General features: G+C 42.5%; 1 protein-coding gene across 4 annotated transcripts in view; it reads right to left on the minus strand.

Moving 5' to 3' along the window:
• Positions 1 to 14,922, minus strand: part of TOM1L2 (target of myb1 like 2 membrane trafficking protein) — a 56,705-nt gene that overhangs the window by 31,732 nt on the left and 10,051 nt on the right. For all 4 annotated transcript variants that reach the window (XM_053991917.1, XM_053991918.1, XM_053991920.1 and 1 more), the window contains exons 2-4: positions 5,962 to 6,046; positions 4,953 to 5,031; positions 3,231 to 3,380 (exon numbers count right to left, since the gene is read on the minus strand). In XM_053991917.1, coding sequence (XP_053847892.1) covers positions 3,231 to 3,380; positions 4,953 to 5,031; positions 5,962 to 6,046 — 314 coding nt within the window. The remainder of the gene's footprint in view (positions 1 to 3,230; positions 3,381 to 4,952; positions 5,032 to 5,961; positions 6,047 to 14,922) is intronic.

The following is a 14,922-nucleotide window of genomic DNA, read 5'->3' on the forward strand; positions in this document are numbered from 1 at the left end:
CAGAAGTACTGCGAGACGCATGTGGGCTCAGAACTTAATTCATTTAGTCATCACTTTTACACTAGTTCTTTGACTATTTTTACTTTAAAAGCTCTTTGAACCATTTTGTATATTTGAGAGGACAGAAATCCAAGACAGCAAAGTAAGACAAGAAATAATATTAACTTTTAACTTGCATTCGTATCCTGTTCCTATCCTTAAATAATTCTAAGAAAGAGCATTTCCTACCATCCGTGCCCAGGAGACAATCCATTATCAGGTGCAAGCAGACAATCCTGGGTTTGCTTCTCAGCTTTGTTAAGAGTAAATTAACTGCATCAACTGTTCTGATGCAGTGCAAGTCCAAACAGCCCTGCTTGAGCCAGAGAAAACAGTTCTGACAGCACACAGCCATTGTTTCCTTGGAACTGACCTTCCAAAACATCCCCAATTCTGATGGAGGTTTTGACTGCACAAGTAACTCCACCTTTGCCATTTCACTGCCTTTTCAATTTACATCAGAAGCCATCTGAATGATGCTTCTACATAACGGTGTTCACCACTTCAACTCTATTTGCAAGCAAAAGTGAAAAGTGTTAGGCAAGGGATGTTCTATTTAATAATCATCACTTGAAAGAAACTTAGAGGGAAAAATATGCTGCATTCTGTCCCCAGTTTTTAGTGAAGCTTGTTTGTCCAGGAGGATGTACTAATACATCCCCTCTTTCATTGGCTTCCTGTGGATTTTGCAAAATGATCTCATTTCATCTGCACTCCACCTTTTAAAAATATTCTCTCTTCTGCAATTCTCTTCCCTGGAGAAAGGAGACACTTCCATTTGTATTCTTCTTCACCTGAGCTGGGAGCATTATCTACATTAGTGTGTCTCAGAGGTCACAAGCAGGACAGGCACTATTGTCCTAAGTGCTGTCTACACACATTGTAAGACAATCCCTGTCCTAGACAGCTTATAACCCAACTAGGCAGCTGCAATATTAGCTCTGCTTTATGGATAAGGAGCTACACTAGAGCTTAGGAGACCTGCCCATTGTCCCCATGTATAGGACAGAGGGGAATTCAGAGCTTCTGTAACTTTGGGCAAATGTAGATACTTCAGGATAAATCCCACTTGGATCCTCAGTGTGCCCAAACAGGTCACATAAATACCATTGTAAATCCAGCCCCTAAATCGGGGACCATCCCAGTGTGTGGACACTGGGTGACAGGCCAGCTCTTACCAGGGCACAGTGACAAGGAATATTTGCAAGGCCTCCTAGCAAGGTGAAGGAGGAAGGATAAGCACTATGTAAAGTATGCTAATTCACATACATTGGGAAATAGGTTGAGAAAGTGAGACACAAAATGCTCAACATCTCAAAACAAGTCTCTAGATAAGAAACTGGATGGCAGCTTTATCTACCCTTGTTATGGAAAGGCCCATGAATTTCACAGCTGTGTGCCTGAAGACGTGTGCTGTTTGTACAGTTCTCTTCCAAGTCTGGGCTATTAATCCTCATTTCCGTTCTCCTTAATTCTCCAATTAAAAAAACCCTGGATATAGAAAGGGATAAATACAATGTTGGTGGGGCAAAGCTGAGATCAGCCCTCTGGGACGGGGTTAATTCCAACCCCAGGGAGTTCTACAGAGCACAGCCTAAGCTGAGTGAAGCTGTCACGGGGTATTTTGGGGGTGTGTGTCCATAGGGCACCTGGGATGAGTGACTGCTATCACTCTTCCAAACTTGTCAGGCAATCTGGGAAACAAAGTCCCCTACCACCTCCAGCTAAAGAGACACGAACAGAACCCACCCACAGGCAACCTTCATAATTTTCAGGTTTTTTATATCAAAAGGCATTTAGTACCCAGAGTGAGGCTTTTAGCTCTACTGCACTAAGTCTCCTCAGATAAAGCTCTGTTTAATACACTGAGGCAGTGACTGTGGCTTTCTGATTATGTTACAAACACTCTCATCTTAGCTGCATTCATGACTGGGAATCCATTTAATCCCAGAGCCAAGCAAAACCAACATTCCCTGAAACAACATGGAAACACACCCAGTTTGTCTTTATGGGACAGTTTTTAACCTCATCTCTTGGTCACTGCATGCATCTACTCTCCCACCAAAGCAGGCAGAAACCTGAGGGCTCAGTCAGATGCACAAGAATTGCTTTTAATAATTTCATTAATTTTGTGCTGCTTTTTTTTTTTTAAGCCACAAAATCATATACCAGAAATAAAGAGACCCCACAGATCTCAACACAATGCCCGCTAATTCCACCACCCTACCTATTTCCTATTCAAAAATCACTTATTCACATTGTCATGCTCTAAGGATGCCCTATCCCTGTATCCAAATAAGAAATAAAGCAGCAGAAATCCAAGTGCATGCTTTGCCATAAAAATCAGAAGTATATCTGGCAAATGATGCTGTGCATTTGTAAATACCTCCCCACAAGGAACACTGCAGCAGGTTTATATCATTTTAAATACGCAGTGTCTTTTAGTCTCTGGTGTATGCAGTAGCCTGTGGAAGCTTAGTGATAAAGCTTCCTATAATTGTCAGATTTCCTCCAGGCAGGCACCAATGTTTCCTCATGTGTGGCTAATGGTTTGTGGAATTAACACGGCTGTTTATTGTTGTGCTGCACAGAAAGAGAAGTGGCAGACAGGCCCATGTCTGAACTTCCCACTGCAGGCAAGGATCTGACAGTGTGCTTTTACTGCACAATAACCACAGAAAAGACACCAAAACCATTTTAATTTCTATATGGTCATTTACTCTTCTATAACCATCTCTGAAAGGAATGCAGAATGCTTTCAAATGGAGGGAAACAGCTCCATTTTCCAGTCAGGGAAACAGACACAGAAAGGCAAGTGTTCTGCAGCTGACACCAAAAGCACAATCCTCTGAAATCGCCTGGCCTCAGATGACAAGCTCATCACCGAGGCAACTCTCCAGCTTCTAGATATGACTGTTAAATTGCAAAAGCATCCATTTACCTTTTATTAAATCCTCCTGTTTTAGCGTGGTACCTCTCTTAACTAGAATCCAGACAGTTCTCCCTGGATAAAATATCTATGTGTGTTCATGTCTGCTTTTTCCCCATCAATCTGGATATATTGTTTGAGTTTATATATAAAAAACTTGCCACATTTTTAACGATGACAGCATGTTTAGTGATGCGTAGCATCAAAGCAGACAGTCCTTATTTCAGGCAGCAACATATGGAAGCAGAGACAAGCTGTGTACCTGAATCAGTGCTAGGACTTTATCCTGTACTATAGTGGGGGGGTTGTTCTTGGGTGAGATGATTTTCACCAGAACTCCATCGATGAAGTCACGGTTTGCCACCAAGACGTGGAAGCGATGGCCACAGTTCTTCACACAGGTCTCCAACACCTACACACACAGAAAAACCCAACATTCATTGTTGGAGCAAAGCTTGATCATACACACAGCACCAGATTTTTAAATTGATTTTAGATTTTTTGATAGGAGGGTGAGGAGATAGAAGGGAGATTACACTTTTACTACTTCTCTTCTTCCCCAGTTTTGCAAAAAAAACTTCTCTACACACACATTCAGCTGTAGCTCACCCACTGTTAACATATTGGACATTTTTCTGTTTTCAAGGTAAAGAAATAGGAAGTTTCTTTGTCTTCAAAGCAGAACTTTCCAGCCAGTGTAGCTGAACAGCCAAGTACCCAGCAGCACATCAGGAGCAGGTAAGACAGAGGACATCCTGTCACAGTGAGATATTATCGTGCTGTGCCACTCCACCATTTTCTATGTGCCTGGAACACAGCTGGACCCAGTTGCTCCAAGCTATAAGCCATGTTTTAGAGTTGGGAATTCAGGTGAATGATCTTCACTCATTCAAAACACTCCCCTGTGAATGTTCTGACAGGTTATACTTTGACACATTTTCCCCCTGCAACCTAGCTGGAGGCACCTTCCACTTGCCATTCAACTGCCATGGAAGAACAGCTGTTGATTTCTCTCTGAAGAACATGATTAGCATGGAGATAAATCCAATGCGTCACTTCTCCTTACAGCCATGCCTAATAACCACTGCGACTCTGTACCGAGGAATCTGTAATTACTCTCCTCCTTCAGCTACTTTCATCAGCCATGATGACACAGGCTCATTGCTGATGGATTTTGCTCTTTCCTGCACAATGGATAATCTCATGGTTTGGACTTTGGTAATCTGTCAAAATGACAATCCAGGATAAGAAATGGCAAGACAGAAAGTACGGTTACGCCTCGTCGGGGGGATGCAACAAGAGCTCTGTGAAAGAATCATGCACATCACCTCCCCACAGCAGGATAACTCGATCTAGTTACTGCCACAGCCAGCCCAGCACCCCACTCAGGAGGGCTGCACTACCCAGGAAACCTCCAGCTAAAGCCATCAGCAGGAAAGGTCACTGCTAAATTATCCCACACCTTAGCAGTGCTGTCCAAATGCACAGAATATAATTTACACTTTATTGAGTGAAATTAGATCAGCATAAATTAATGCGTTGTCTCCTACAGAGATTCATTCACAAGGGAAATTGTGCATCAGCTACTTATGAAGCTGAAAATATGGCAAGTTCATCATCCTCACTTGCAGATATGTCCACAGCTGTTGCCTTGGAGTGGAGGAATGGTTGGACACAGGGAAATGAGAGTAGGAAGGAAAACCTCAAAGAGTAACAGACCCATTTGAGCCACTTTAACTTTCCTCAGTCAGTCCTTGGGATGAATAAGAGCCACAAAAAGAAGCAGAAATCAATTGAGTCGGAAAACCGCTATGCAAAGCTTCCAGCAGCTCTCCCCAAGGAAGTGAGGAGGCAATTGGAGAGAAGAAAAGGGCAGAGCAGTAGCTGTTAAAGGAAATAGTGTGTACATTCAAGAGAGTGCCAGGAAGAGGAAAATGACAAAAGGATTCTGCCCTTTGAGACATTCCAGCCTGCCCCCACTCACCGTCAGTGCCAGCATGACCTCTCTGTAATTTTTGTTTCCATTCAGCCTCTTCTTCAGTGCTCGAATGGCATCCTTGGGCCTGAAGGAGAAACACACCATTTTAATAGACTGCTCAGACAGGCTTTTCACATCCCATAAACTGTGGGAAAATGAATCCTTTGCCATTTTCAGCTGGACATAAGCATGTGAATTAACTTCAGATCATCTGACTACAACCAAATCAGGGTTATGGAGAAATATGTGAGGAGACAAGGTACCACAGAAGTCAAGACTGGAGAAATGCCCCAAGTCTCCAAAAATTCAGGCTGTTGATTAGGCAGGGAAGACTGACAGCCACTCTGACAAGCCCAGGGAATAAGAGCAGTGATCAGTTCTCCTGCAGACTGCAAGCAGCAAAGCTTTCTGGTGCTGGAGGTGTGTCAGAAAAGCTATTTACACAAATAGCTGAAATTAAAGGCATTGCAAAGAGAAACACCTGCTGAAAAACAAAGGTGGCACCCTCTCCAAAAAGTTTTTCATGCCAGCCCTCCCAAGCAGTGAATGACCACAGAAAGTATCACAGAATCATTTGGGTTGGAAAGGCCCTCTTAGATCATTGAGTCCAGCCACTAAGCCCACCACTATACTACGTCCCAAAATGCCACATCCACGTGTTTTTTGAATGCTTCCAGGAATGGTGGTTCCACCACTTCCCTGGGCAGCCTGACCCAGTGCCTGACCACCCTTTCAGTGAAGAATTTTTTCCTAATATGTCATCTAAGTAAGTTGCTCTCCTGGCACAACTTGAGGCCATTTCCTCTTGCCCTGAATCCTACAGGTAGTGCATCATACAGTATTTTCTGAGAGCAGGCGAGGTCTAAGGAGCAGGAAAACCAAGCAACTGATCTCCAAACTGCATTCACACCACGAGCATCTGCCCCCAGCCTCGCTGCACCTCCTCACATGCTGAGTACAGCTAGAGGAAGATTGTGTTCAGGGACCTTTCCAAGTCTGCTGAAATAGCACATACCCTTCTTCTGTCTCGTTGATAATGTCACAGATCTCCATGTTAAGTGTCCAGTCTTCACTCTGCAAAGAGCCATCTGTGGCCTTTTCTGTAAAGTAAAGAAAAATAAATCTTTTCACATCTTCCTGATTAGGTCTATACCTCAATCCATCTTCAGTTACTCTGAGCTGAAACTATTCAGTAACAGACAGAAAAAAACCAAATCCCTGCTGGCAGTAAACAATGTCAATCCTTCCATCCTGGTTTTAGGGATCAGCATAGAGGTTTCCAGACAGAATCAATTATCCCTCCAGCCCACATAGATGGGCTGTTCTTCAAAGACTCCTGAATTCCTGGGAGAGTAGGAAAATGTCAGCTAATTCCAATTTAAACTCTTCAGATGCTGCATTGCTGGTAAGTTATGAGCTAGGAAAATATCCTCCCAAACCAGCATGACTTCCTCCCTGTTTCAGCAGATAATACCACCACATGAATTGAGAGAAGAAAAATAGCAACCTGGAGACAGAATTCAAGGAATTTCAGCATGAAAAGACCCACCAGCACGTGAAAACATTTGGCACATAACAGTTCAGGTCATGCTATCGTGACATCTGTCCCATGCCATGTCCCTCTCCATGCTGGGGTTCTGTACACACCTCCCAAGCTCTGCCTTCCTCCCAAATCTTCCCTCACTATTTGTGTGGCAGGTTAAGTCTCTCTGGCATCACTCAATTCCCAGGGAAGGATGACCTATAGCACTGTGACAGTGGCAGATGCCAACTGTTGGCAGTTTAATTTATAGACGTCTGCAGGAGTAGCATAACCATAACTTGTAGTAATCAGTTGACAAGAACTATTTCCTCCTTGGGATTTCCTCCTAAATCAATATAGTTCTGTCTAGCAGTGCCTGGAACATCCCTGGAATTTTTCACACTCCTCACTTGCAGCATTCAAATCCTATCTGCTACCCACAGTCAGGAATGATGTCAAGTTGAACGTAAAGCCTGTCACTAGAAGGATCTAAAAAGGAGACCTTTGAGCCAAGCATGACCTTCTCTAAATTACTCTGGGTTTTTCTACAGATCCCTGGCATCCAATGCTGGAAGGCAAAGAGGGTAAGAAACCCACTTTTAAACATTTCAAAGCAGAAACAAAACCACAGGTACCATCTTCTCCAACTATCCTTCTGTCTACATCTAACCCCAATCTGTACCCCAGGACAAGGCAGATTTTGTTTGGAAAGACCAGGCTCCAAGGACTTCACACATCTCTTTTGTTTAGCAATAGTGGGTTTTTTTCCTATTAATATTTCCATCACTGTGACTGAGGATACAGATGCCCACAGGCCATAATTATGGGACATTATTTGGAGAAAGACTGTGTCTGGGTAATTCAATTTTTAGTGACTTGTCTACACCAAAATCATGGTTTAAAGCAGCTCCACCAAGGACAGCAATTACAGAAGTTTGAGACAAACCAGACAGCTATGCAAAACCCCAGAAGGGAGAGCTGAACAGAAGGGAGAGGACATCATGGAAAAGGAGATTATGGAACAGGAAAACATTTGTTACAGACCTCACTTCTCATTCTGAGAAGCAGCACTGCAATGTACCCACTGGGGAGGGAATGGAGGCTGAAAATCTCCCAGCTGGATCTTTTTCAGCCATCATCCCCTCATGGTAAAGTTCACTTTGGTCAATGAAAATTCTTTATGCTTGAAAGATGCACAGCTTCCATAATGTCCAATAAATACTGGACAGGTTACTGAGTATTTTTAATTTACTGCATTTACAGTGCAGCCAGAGCTATTTAATGTTTTCTAGGACACAGGAATTTATCTTTGTGCAAAGCTACTTGCAAGAAGCACTTCTGTTAGTTGCTTTGTGTTCTTACAGTCTACATAAGGTTTTATTGCTACAGAATGTGATCTGCTTTCACCTCCATATAGTCCTTATAGCTTAAGAAAACATTTTATTCAACATTAGAAAAAAAACCCTTAACACTCAGAGATAAAAAACCCATGACTACATCTGATCTGCTAGAGAAGGTGATCCCCAGAGCTGCAAAGGATTTACAAGCCAAATGCTCCAAAATAAGAGATTGTGCCTTAAATAGAGAGTATTCCTTAAGCTGGGCACATCATTTGTTTCCTTAATCTTAAACTATATTAACAAATTTGTGTGTTCTTGACAGTATTTGGCATCAGGCAGCAACTTAGCAATGTTCAGTCTCTCTGGTCTGCTATAATCACTTTTTATATGATTTTGGAAAATGCTGATCCTGCACAAAGTTGTGCTGGCAGCCAATTCACTCGCTAGTCTTGTAAAACCCATGGATTTAAGGTTTATTTTGACAAAATGTGGATATGGCAGCACTCAATAGGTTAAAAAAGTGGTATTTTGAAGATAGCAGAGTAAAGAGATGCTGCTGCAGCACTGTACAGAGGTTAGCACTAGAATGCTCAACTGTGGTCCCTGATAACCTTGGTCAAATTCCCTTTTTGAGATACTCCAGGGAAAACAAAATCCCCTTTCTCCCAAAAAGCTTGGTTACTACCTTTTTATTTTTGCATTTCTGCATACACAGCTGAGACTGTGTGGGTTTAAGACATAACAGTTGCCTTCTTGAGAATTAGTTCTTTTCCCCTTGGGTAATTTTTAATTCGAGTAAGAGTCAGAAGCTAATTTTAGTCTCTTCTTCAGCAACAGAGAGCACACGAGCACTTGTCATCTGGAGTTGTGCGTCCTTTGTAGGGTGTGTGACCCAGATTTGCTGCTGCAGTGCTCTCTCAGCTGTACAAAGGAGCTCACTGGCTGCAGAGAAGGTTTGGGTGGGATTTGCCTGAAGAGCAGTATTGTGCTGTGACGAGCTGAGAGCCTGCAGAGCTCTTCTGGAACCAAAACACAGCAGGTAGTAGTTCTGGATTTCTAGTGAAACAGCTCTGCCTGCACTCAGCTGTAGGAGAATCCCTACCCAACACAGCCAAAATGCAGGAAATTAAAAATACTCAATAACCTGTCCAGTATTTCATGGACATTTTGGAAGGCTCCTCCTCAAATAGCACCCAGACACGATTGACAAGATTAAACAGATTTTGGAAACTAACACAGGACAGCAAAGGAATGGCATCCAAATCATGCAAATCCCCTTTGGAAGAGTAATCAGTTCCTCAACCTCTTTCACACCCGTTAAAAGGCACCAGCTCATTCACACATGAACTCTGGAATGTGACCAGAGGATTCCAGGGTGCAATAAGAAATGTTAAGAGGGAAGGTGATGAGGAGGAGTTTGCCCTGAACTGAAGAGTTTATGGTATAGCTTAATTGCATCACAGAAGGGATGGCAGCTCCCAGCCTGGTGCCAAGGGCTCCTTGCACAGCTCCTGACTCTGGGAGCAGCTCTGAGCACTGGGATAATGCCGGGTTTGTGTCTCACACAGAGACACGATACCACCAGTGAGATTATCAGAAAGTCTCTCTCTGAAACAAGATGCTATCAGTTCCTACCACGTGTCCCAAATTAAAGCATAAATGTTCTGGTGGGAAGAAAGACAATCTGGCACTCCACGCCTGACACACAGCAGACCTTGGGCACTGCATATGCACACACAGCATCAGCTTATCTGTAATCTGTGAGGAAAAGGAGAAAAAATGGTGCTATTTTCTTCATTCACACCTTCCCTCTGAGATCCAACTCTTGTGGCCGCATTTCCACGCTCTGCCAAACAGCAATATCAGCATTTCCCTGCTCATGCTGAAATCCTCTATCATTTACAGCACCCAGAGGGTTCAGCAGTGTAAAGCTCCCAGTGCAAACAGTCTCGGTGCACACTCCCCCAGCCAAACCTCTGCCCAAACAACCTGCTCTGACCTGAAGTGTCACCACAAGGAAACCAGGTTAGAAATTCCTGTACAATCACCATGTAACAAACAGGTTATGCAGGGCAGGGCAGGAATTAGCTTCTAAATGCAGGAAGAAAACAGAACAACTTTTATCACCCATCCTGAAACCAGGTCAAAAGCGGCCTCACAGAGAAACACTAACACTGGTTATCCTCAAGAAGCTCTTCTCTGCTCTCTTCAATCAATACCACTGCTCCATGTGCTTGTTTGTACAGCTGAGATTGGTATTCTGACTGCTGGAAGCACTGAGAGCAGCTATTCCAACCTGAATGATGACAGCACCAGGGTAAAAATCTCTCCAAAAGTCCATCTATAAGTACCAGTCTTTATGGTGCTGTAGAATGATCTTGGGATAAAAGGCAAAAGGGAAAGTTAAATGTGGCACTTGCTAGAAATAACATTAAATGGAAAGGACACAACTGCAGTTTTCAGTTTGAATATCAGAATCTCATGAATGAACAGATCTTTATGTTCAGAAAACTCATAGTTTTCTCTCTTGGGTCTTCTCCAGATGTTGCTTCAGAGACTCTCAATTCATACATTTGGGATGAACTACACACACCAAATCACCTTCTATTTATGCAAGAAACATGCACACAAGTGCACTGTGATAGAGAGATCCAAAAGCAAGAAAGCCCAAAGTCCAAACTTCTCCCCTTCCCTCCAACAGTGTTTGGTGTTCAAATAGCATAAAACATCTTAGGGTTTGAGGTTGTTTTTTCTTTTTTTGCTTGCAAGTTCATAAGATTGCAGATCTTAGATCTTTGTCTTGTCTCTTAACAGTCCACCTGCCTACCAGCTGTGCTCCACCACTGAAATTAGCAAATCAAACAGTCAGATATGTTATATTTCACTCTGCATAACAGGGATCAGAAGGAGCCACAGTTATCAGCAGGTTTTTGCTTCCATCCTGCTGGCTCCCCTCCCTTCAATGCAGCATTGCTCTCTCAGAAGTGAGGGGCATCAGCTGAGGGTAAAAGCAAAATGCTTTTACAGACTGGGCTTTCAGGAAAATAGCAAGAGTTTTGCAAGGCTATGCAAACCAGACAAGATTGCTCAAATGAACGGGACAATGACATCTCTGAGCTGTAGCCTATAGAACTGTTTCACACTTCAAAGCACCATTACATTTTGTGACTGCAGCTGTCTCTCTTGGATTCAATCATCAATGACCCCCACAGCACCATCAATAAGATCCAGGGAAAGTCCATAGAGAGGCCATAGAAACATATTTCAGCTGTCCAAGCAAAATGAAGATAAGACCAAAGACCTCCAACACTCACAATGCTGCTGAGTTCAAGGCATCTCACTTGGGAAACAGACAGACTCAAATAACACACTTGGATACTCCTGGACCCAACAGTCTATTCTTGTTTCTCTATATTTGCTTTTAAAAAGACAGTCACGGCCACTTAGACATTATGGTAACCAACAGGAGGATTGTTCCTTTTTATCAAAACGCTCCTATTAAAATATAAATGTGACTCATTCAAAATTCAAGATCAAAACTCAGCTCTGGAGTGACTTACTCATAAAACCCTGCCAGCTTCTTTGTTAGAGCCCGCAGCTCCAAGAGCATTTTTCAATTAGCCACCTCACTGCTCCAAGTCCTTTTTCTACATTCCTTATTTCACACTGCTCTGAAAATGCTGAGCTTCACACTTCCAAGGAAAAAGCCAGTCAGCTAGAACAAACGGGCTCAATCTGAACGGCAAAGCACTACAGAAAATGTGATTTGGGTTGGACTACTGCAGCACCGGCCATCCACTTGTCATGACCACTGTGATTTTTCACTTGGTTTTTAGCTATGCTCACACTAAAATTCTTTGGGATCAAATAATTTATCTTCCATTCATTGTTTTGCCAAAGTTTCTGGTGCTGAATAAATGAATAGTTGGTAATGGCTGCAGAGTCTATGTTAAAATAAAATAAAGAGACACTGTGGACATGCACACGTGCAATGCTAAAGAGCATTTAGCTTGAGTGCTGTTGGAAAGCACAGCAGTAAACTGGGAACTGTCATTTTCTCCAATTAACTTTCAGGTTTTCTTCTTTTTGAAGGTGCCACCCAAATGCCAAACTTCCTCCAACCTGCTTTCCAGATCACACGTACCTGCAATCATGAATATATAGTATGTAATTACTGTGCCTTTTTAAGGACCTCATGGTACTCACAGTCATGCTACAACACTCTCGTGATTTAGCTTTGCTGCAGAAAAAAAACATCACCCACAAATTCAGCCTCTCAGGTGCAGGAAACTCCAGGTGATTAACTGAGCATAGCTGCACTGCAGGTTCAGAAGCAGAGCAAGGTGAATGGATTAATACATATTAAACAAATATTAACAGCTGTATAACAAAGAAGACTTTTCTTTCACACTCAGATCAGAGCTTCACCTGAACAGAAAGAAAACCAAAACAGAAAGCCTTATAATAACATCAGAGCAGGCAAGGGAGCAGATGAGCATGGCTCACTTAGTTTATCTCATCTCAAAGGTCTTGATTCATTTGCAGGGTGTAAAACCAGTCAGACTTTCCCAGCTGCAATTGTGTTGCACAAAAAAGGCCTGGCAGGACAACCTGGTCCAGGCAGCTTCTGTACTCAGATGTCTCTCATCTCAGGCATAAATGGTAGTTTAGTCACAGTCCTTAAAAGCATTTGGAAGCTGGATCCCAAGCAGAACGGTGTGTTTCTATACAATAAAGACTTTTGTTATCAATCTTCTCCCTGAAGTTCCCCCATCAGCAGAAATTGTTGCTGCTGACAGCAAACTCCACTGAATGACATGTGTATGTGAGTTGCTCTCTTCCAAAACAGATGGCAGAGAGACACTACTGCTTCTTTAAAACACAGTGAAATCCATCTGACTTCTCCATTCTACACAGCTTTAGAAACAAAGCACAGAAAGCCACCTTCCTCCCATGCCCTGACACTCATCAGAGCTCACATGTTGACCCATGTACTGTAAATAGCCGTCCTTCAGAGCGAGGTCATACACAAGCAGCTCCCAGCTCATCAAGCCATTTGCATGATTCAGAGACACTTTTCCCCAAAATTCAGCCTTCACTGCACGTTTCCTCATCTCTTTTAGCAGTGACCTTGGGTAGATTCCCACCTCGCTGCCAACCCACGATTTTCAGATGATGGTGCTACTTTCTGATTGACAAACAGGGACCTGCTCACGTCAAGGAATCGATACGCCCAAGCCTTCAATCAGAAATGTCAAAGCAGTTTTAAAATCTGCACCCTGTATTAATGGCTTTTAATGGATTTGAATGGAGATATTTGATTTACAGTAGGGGAGCAACAAATCAATGATCCTTTATGACATGTCACATCTCGTGACAGTGTCCCCTCGTCCCGCTGTGTCGGGGGGATGATGATTTGCCACTCCACAGACATCTGTGATCTATTAGGCAACACTTCCAGCAGTTTAATATCATCCCACTCTGAGTGTCCATCTTTCTTCTCTGGATGAGAGGCATGGAAGCATAAATTAAAATCTCCTGGGTGATGAAATGGTCTCCTTCAGATTCGCCTTTTCTAAATTTAACTGTGACTGCTGCGACGTGTCCGTACGATTCTGTGTGGGAGAATTTATCAGCATGGTGTTGTTTTAACAGGTCAGTGCATCAGGATGGGTACCCAAATCTCCTCCTCCTTTGAACACTGTCCAGCAGCCAGTGTTTGATAACAAGATCACCAACATTTAGTCATTTCCATAGCCAGAATTTAGATTGTAGCCCATCACTTGCCAAAGAGTTTTCGTCCTGTTTTGGTTTCTCCATGGAATTTGGATGGTTGGAGGGGCTACCTCATTCTTCAACTTGGGCTACCAGTTCCTTAACTGAGAATCTCAGGTACTAAAGCACTGCCATACTGGATGAATAACATCTGTTGATTAACACTAGAATTACATAAATTTTAAATTTTCTAACAATTTTGGCTCTCCGAAAAAACCCCAAAAAATAAACAAAGAAGCTGAAAAAAAAAAATCATCATTTTCCAAACACCCATTAGTAGCTGAGAACTACTCATACAGACAACCCCAAAAATCCAAAACCAATGACTGCATTAATTTTTCCGAATGCCAAAAAAAACAACTGCTAAAAAAAGAGAGCAGACTCCATTCATTTTATGAGCTTAATTATGAATCTCAGAGAAAGGGGCAGCTGAAAGTAGGAAAAGCAGGCTGAGAGGTATCACAATTCCATCTCCCAGCAGCACAACACGCTGTAATCACCATCAAGAGTAAGGAGGTGTCCTGATGTGTGACTATCTGCCCCATTCAGGACTTCAACAGCATCCAGTAATTACTGGTGAGCCCAAAAAAATGACTTTATGGAAAGTTATGGATGATCAGTGTGTCAGTGAGCTATATTTGAAATCTATCAGCTCTTGATGGCCAATTTTGTACTACATGAGTAAAGCAAGTTCTAATAACTCACTTGGGACTTCACTCCAGTACTTACAAGCTACGTGCTTTTCATATTCATAAAACAAAACTAATTGCCTTTCATGGATGAAATGCTCTAAGAATTTTTAATCCATGTCAGCTGCAAACTCTAAAAATCCATCCCCATATATTTCAAAATCTCCCTCCCACCTGCTCACTTGTAACATGTTTGCTGCAAACAAACTATGAGGCAGAAAGAATCACCACGCTCCTACATTAGAATTATTTGTATTATTTTTTACAGGTTACTCCTAAAATCACTTGCCCACATTTACACATGCTTAAAATAAACTGAAAATACTATTGACTGAGGGGAAAAAATAAGTAAAATCACTCATTCCTACAAGAACAGGTTTACTGCTTTGCTGCAGCATGCTACACAGAATTTTTAAGCGAATGTTCACATGTGATAATTAAAATGTGTTACAAGTGAAATGCAACAACTCTTGCAGTAACTATTCCAAGTGGATGTTCCCGCCCCAGCTCTCCTACAACTAGGAAGGTAAGAGCTGCATCCTCTGGAAAACCACAATTGCCCACATGTAGAGTCTGCAGCTTTTGAGAGTTGATGGGTTGTGTTTTCTTGTGTGAAAGCTTCAGTTTGCATTTCAGTTTTTCAGCCTTCC

Source organism: Vidua macroura, chromosome 16 (assembly GCF_024509145.1).
Source record: "Vidua macroura isolate BioBank_ID:100142 chromosome 16, ASM2450914v1, whole genome shotgun sequence".
NCBI classification, from domain to species: Eukaryota; Metazoa; Chordata; class Aves; order Passeriformes; family Viduidae; genus Vidua; species Vidua macroura.